General features: G+C 38.6%; 1 protein-coding gene across 1 annotated transcript; it reads right to left on the minus strand.

The window, feature by feature from the left end:
• LOC124892884 (putative late blight resistance protein homolog R1A-3) lies at nucleotides 1-5,874 on the minus strand. The gene is given in 6 exon segments (XM_047404068.1): nucleotides 1-574; nucleotides 992-1,226; nucleotides 1,321-3,071; nucleotides 3,074-4,894; nucleotides 4,897-5,520; nucleotides 5,523-5,874. Coding segments are annotated over 4 exon segments (3,663 nt in total). The 5' UTR covers nucleotides 5,779-5,874; the 3' UTR covers nucleotides 1-574; nucleotides 992-1,226; nucleotides 1,321-2,109.
• Nucleotides 5,875-5,946: the final 72 nt, after the last annotated feature.

Raw genomic sequence — 5,946 nt, forward strand, 5'->3', positions numbered from 1 at the left:
GTGTCCGGATGACCTTAACACTTGGAAACCTCTGAGCTAGCAGAAAACACGCGACATAACTTAATGAACAAGAAGACATCCAAAGATACCGCATCGTCTCCAGCTTTGACTTACAGCCTTGCCGCCAAAGGAGCAGTCTCATATCTCCAAGCAGAGGACGTTGTGGAGGCCTAGATATACGAAGAGCATCTCTAGATTCTTAGCACGCGATCTGTAAGGAGGCCAAAAAGGGAAAGTTGTCGCAATCCCTTGCAGTGATGGACGATGGCGTCAAAACCAGCATTGAGCGGTCCAAGGGTTAGGTAATCAGGAGATTGAGGCTTGACTAAACACACACAAAATCGGATCATGTTAGGATGGTTCCTTGCAATAGTAACTAAGGCGGCATTTGTCATTTTGCGGCAGAAGTGTAGAACTGAGTGGAGCTTAGGGAAGCCCGCGGAGATAGCTACAATGCCTCTCTCTGTCAAGGATACATTCAGTTCTTGCGCATAAGGAAATGCCCTATGGTTTCAAGGTCCTTACAATAGGTGGCAATATCCTCAAGACTGATTTCGTCAACATAACCACGCACCTGCAGTCACAATCAGATGCAAACTAAGATCAAAACTTTTTTGTAAGGACAAAAGTACTCTGAAAAAGAGTAACCTACAAAGCAAATATACTCTCTCCATTTCAATTTATGCGTGTTACTTCCTTTTTAGCCTGTTAAGAAAAGGGCACATCTCTGTATTTAGTATGATTTTAATTCCAACATTGTCATTTTACATTTAATGATACTCCTATGTAGGAATGGTATTGCATGTCTAAGACCAACAATTTTCTCTCGGAAATTTTTGCTTTTGCGACTAGACAACATGTTCATGAAGGTAGATGATTAATAACCGTGATAAATTCTTCCATTTTATCACAAACACAGTTATTGTATCTAGTCTCGAAAGTATCAAAAATGTATAAATCTATACAAAAGAAAAATCAAGCTAGAACTTACCGACAGCCACTGCAACTTGTAAGACTCTCTGATCATCATACCAAGATCAGGGCTTAAAACCAAAGGCGCGAGGCTATGGTGAACATGACATACAAGCGAAAAAATAGGCTGGCACTGCGTCCCAAAACCTGCTCAAGCCGTCGAGTTTATAGCTGTCTTGAAAAGCATACTGCAAATTTATCTGAACTCCGTCAGGATCTGCCTGTACGCCAGCAAAGTAACAAAATACAACCAACTGGGTAGCATGGAGAAGAATGTTAGGAAGAGCTTAGAGTCCTCAAATTAGTGGCTTTTCCTGCGTTGATGTATCAAAAGGAATATCAACTTACTGTTGCAGAAGAGGCCAAATGTTGTACAGCTAGCACCTATTTGAACATATTGACCATTACACACAGCAGCCCCTCAACTCCAAATGTTCATCGGTGGCTGATTTGTTGTGCACGTGAATTCCACCATCCTGCATATCACAATTCAAACTCTTTGCACGCACATATTCCACTTCTTGTTGCATTGGGATTTCACATATTTGTGATGATGATATCTCTTGAAAGATTTACAAAAACTTGAAAAAACTGAAATGAGTTGGAAAGAAATAAACTTTTATTATTTATGCTTCAGATTATGAACTATTGACTAACAATTCTTTAAACAACTGATGGCTATTGTTTGACGTAAAGAAGAGTTGTTTGTTTTCATTTTCTTTTCCTATTTCCATGATTGTACTTTCCAATAGTCAATACCAAAGTAACTTCCCCTTCTATTTCTTTCAATGTTCTCACGATCTGATGTATAAAATGTGCATAAAATTTTATTAGGTGGAAGAAGTTAGAATAGAAGAAAACTGAAATAAGTAAAGAATACAAGAATATAGCTAGATTTGATACTTATTTTTTCGAGTTACCAAGGTCAGGGCCAAATGTAAATTTTTATACATGTAAATGAGATGAAGAAACAAAACAACAAATACTTGCTAAATTTTGACTTAGTATTATTCACGAACAGACAGTTCATCAGACATATAGTAGACATCAAACATAAGAACCGGAACAGCACACGTATATAATAGAGAAGAACCTGTTATGGTTGTGCTCAAGGCTTCCCCCACATAATTCTTCAAGCTACTTAAATAATGGGATATTATTCGGGCCAAGGACCTCAAAATCCCGTCCCATAATATCTTCAACATATTGTTGAATCTCCAGAGCTGAATCTTCAAGTTAAGGGCTCTCGTCAAGTTGGATAATTTTTAATGAATCAATATCCCCAAAATTAGGCGGAATCTCAGTAAGCTTATGAAATCTGGACAGTTCTAATTTCTCAAGCACGGGAAACGCTTCCTCTCCAAACTCCCACCTAGCAAGCGTCACTTCTTCCAACACCAAATATTTGAGATTCACAAAGGTGTCTTCCTCCCCCATGTTCCATTCCTCCCCTTGGATGATTGTACTCATAAGGAACAACTCTTCAAGGTTGGGCAGTCTCGCTATTGTTGATATTGAATCTGATGCCAGAGGAAAGTCATACAACACCAATGTTTTCAAATTGGAAGGGAAGTGAAAATCCCACGACCAATTTGTCGCTAGAGAGGCCCCACAGTCATTTGCATTTGAACTTTCAAAATTTGCTCTAAGGTAATCTAGTTCAGCTAAGTGATCCAATTTCGGGAACCAATATCGCTCTTTTGAGTAATCCCATGATTCCTTGAGATCAAATACAAGACTTTGAAGATTGGGAAACCTTATGAAAATATCCACTATTTCTTTTGAATAGGAAAGCATGAGTGTCCTTAAATCTCTCAAGTTCTCTAACTTCGAGTGCTCTGCTATAAGTATTGGTTCATCTATATCCATATCAAAGAAAGAACAAGCAGTCATGAACAACACTCGCAACTTTGCAAGATCCCAAATACTAGGTAATAGTACCAAAGTTGATCCTTTGTTTTCAACCCATAGGGTTTCTAGATTCCAAAGGTTTGAGAAACATGAAGACAGAGATTTAACTTCTGTCCCAATGTATAAGAACCTCAAGTGATTCAACATGCCTATTTCATTCAGCAAAGAATCTGTCACCATCATAAACAGGGAAGCAGGGTCAACACTCTAAGAAGCCTCAAGTTTCTTAGGTGACTTGCATCAGAAAGAAGATCTTCCATCTCGTTTCCAGTTATCATCAAAGAACAAAGGTGCCTTTTCATTTTTGAACTGAACAGGACGAAATTGTTCAGATCAAAGTGCTCCTTATCATCATCAATATTTACTGTGCGTGGCATCAAATGTGAAGAAGAATATGGACCACTTGAACTTACCCGTCCAAACAAGTATTCCTCTCTTGCTTTTAACAAACAAAAGTCGTGCACAAGATCATGAATTTGGCAAGTTGCTTCATCACCTATCTCATTGAAAGCAATTACCAAGCTACTGGAAATTAAATTATCAAAATAAACCTCCATCACTTCTTCCACACTCTTCATCCCCGTCTGTTCGACAAGCCCTTCAGCATGCCAACACCTTTTCAACTCGTCTTTGTCCATTGCTCTGTCCTTCGGAAAAGATGCGAGGTAAATTAAGCATGGCTTCAGGTGATGAGGTAAATGGTCATAACTTAATTCTATAACTTTCATCACATCAACTTCACTTTTCAAAATAAAGGAATTCAAATTATTTCGAATTTCAAGCCACACAGACTTTGTTTTTTCCCTCCCTGCAATGACTCCAGCAATCAGATCCGCCACCAAAGGAAGTCCCTTACAATTTTCGGCTATTTCTTTTCCAACATTCAATAGTTCATCAGGGCAACTCTCTTCTCCAAATGCCCTTTTCTCTAATAACTCCCAACTTTCTTCAGGTCTTAGCAATCGAAGGTTAAGAGGATCAGTGTTGCACTTTCCATGAAAAGCCACTTTCTGTTGCCGAGTCGTCAAAAGAATTCTAATTCCTTTCTCACCTTCAGGGAAAGGTCTTGTTAAATCATCCCAAGTAGTAGTGTCCCATACGTCATCTAACACAATTAGGTACCTCTTTCCAAGCAATTTTTTCCGCAGCTTATCAGCAACATCAATATCCTCACTGAACTTCAAATCCGAGCCAGTAACTTGATTAAAAAGTTTCATCAACAACTTCTTCTCATCATAATCTTGGTCGACTGTGCACCATGCACGAAGGTCGAAACAACGACAAACTGATTCATCATTGTATACTTTGTACGCCAAAGTAGTTTTGCCCGAACCCGGCATACCAGTGATTGAAATGACATCTAGATCTTTCGATCCACTGGTGAATTTACTAATTAACCAGTTTGTCTCCTCCTTAAAACCTACAATTATTTTACCATTTGTAAATAACTTTCTTTCAACTGGATTCTTGGGAGAGTTTACAACAATGAGGCTCTTGTTCTTTGGAATCTTCTCCTGTAATTGGGAGACCTCTTCTTTGATAGTGTTGATCTTTTTTATGGTGATGGGAAGAGAGAAAATAAGATGCAAGAGCCCATTATCTCTTACGATAATTGAATCAATGACATCTTTAGCCTCATATGCCACATCTAACACACGTGCCCAGAGATCTTTATACAATCCTTGCTCAACATTCACGATGAACGATCTTATGAATTTGAGGGCTTCTTTCACCAACTCAATTTCTTCCTTTATCAAAGCAATTGAATAAGCATTGGAATCTAGTAAATCATTTAGGTGTTTGTGTAGAAGATGCAAGAGGAGAGGTCCATCGCTCATGGGGAAGCTCCATTGACATGAGTCCGGGGCTTTCAGATAAACATATTTGAGATCTTCCTTGAGGAGTTCAATATTTTTCAGCAAGTCTAGAGCTGCACGACTTGTTTCATTGGTACTCTCTTCATTCCTTGATTTTTCTTCTAAGTCGTGAACAAGAGTTGATACCTCCTGATAAGTGCTCCAACACATGCCAAAAGATCAAATAATTTGTCATGATGAATAAAGTCCTTCGGTATATCAGTAAGAACAATTAATAGGAACTCTATCGTGACATGAATGTTTCGAGCCACTGAAGTGCTAGGGGAGGTAACAGTTACCATGTGCTCATGTAGATGAATCAGATATTCACTAAGAATTTCTGGAGAGGTTTCTAGGAGCTGCTTGATGAAGCATCCAACTTCTGCTGCTGGTGAAGGTTTTAAATTTGTATAGCATATGTGCATCACCTCCAATTCAATTGGTATAATCTTCATACGTAGATGAGCTAGCTTGAAGACTTTAGAGTCATTACTAGTTAGATCATCCCAGAGGAAGATTCCAACTTTTTCATCCATACGTTGAAGTTGGGGTAGGACATATTCGACAATCTCGTGCTCAACATAACCATTCAAAATCAACCCATGGAAATCTCTTATGTTGCCACACACTTTCTGAACAATCTCATACTGAGTCACCAATGGAAAAATCTGTTCAGCAAGATACATGGATAGATAATGGAGATTCTGGAGGAGGAAGTTCAACTGCTCGTCAGTCATGGTGGCACTTGATGTAGAATAATGACACAAACTGGTACAATCATGATATTATCCATGACGCTAGGAAGTACATGATCCATGTTGTATTCACACCGGCCGTCGTTGTCAATCTCATCCAAAATTGGCCGAAGCAGATTCTCAACGTCTTGTCTTGAATCACTCATTTCATCTTCAAACTCTTCCAAATCACAATGAGAAAGCTGGACGTACGTACAAATAAATGCCAGCTCAAGTTTCAGCTCTTTAATTTGATCAGCCATGCCAACAGCATTTTGATCTTCTTCATTCTTTAACCTCTCCATGAAATCCAGAACGTTGACAACGTCCTCGCGAAGAGCAGAAAATGACACCTGCCAAATGACCAAACCAATGTTTTATTTATTTTCTATATTTATCATAATATCAAGGAAATAAACAAACCCATTAAGTTGAAGTCTTCCATTTAATTTCATGTCAGGAAGGAAAAATTT

The sequence above is a fragment of the Capsicum annuum genome, unplaced genomic scaffold (assembly GCF_002878395.1).
Source record: "Capsicum annuum cultivar UCD-10X-F1 unplaced genomic scaffold, UCD10Xv1.1 ctg5164, whole genome shotgun sequence".
Classification (NCBI taxonomy): Eukaryota; Viridiplantae; Streptophyta; class Magnoliopsida; order Solanales; family Solanaceae; genus Capsicum; species Capsicum annuum.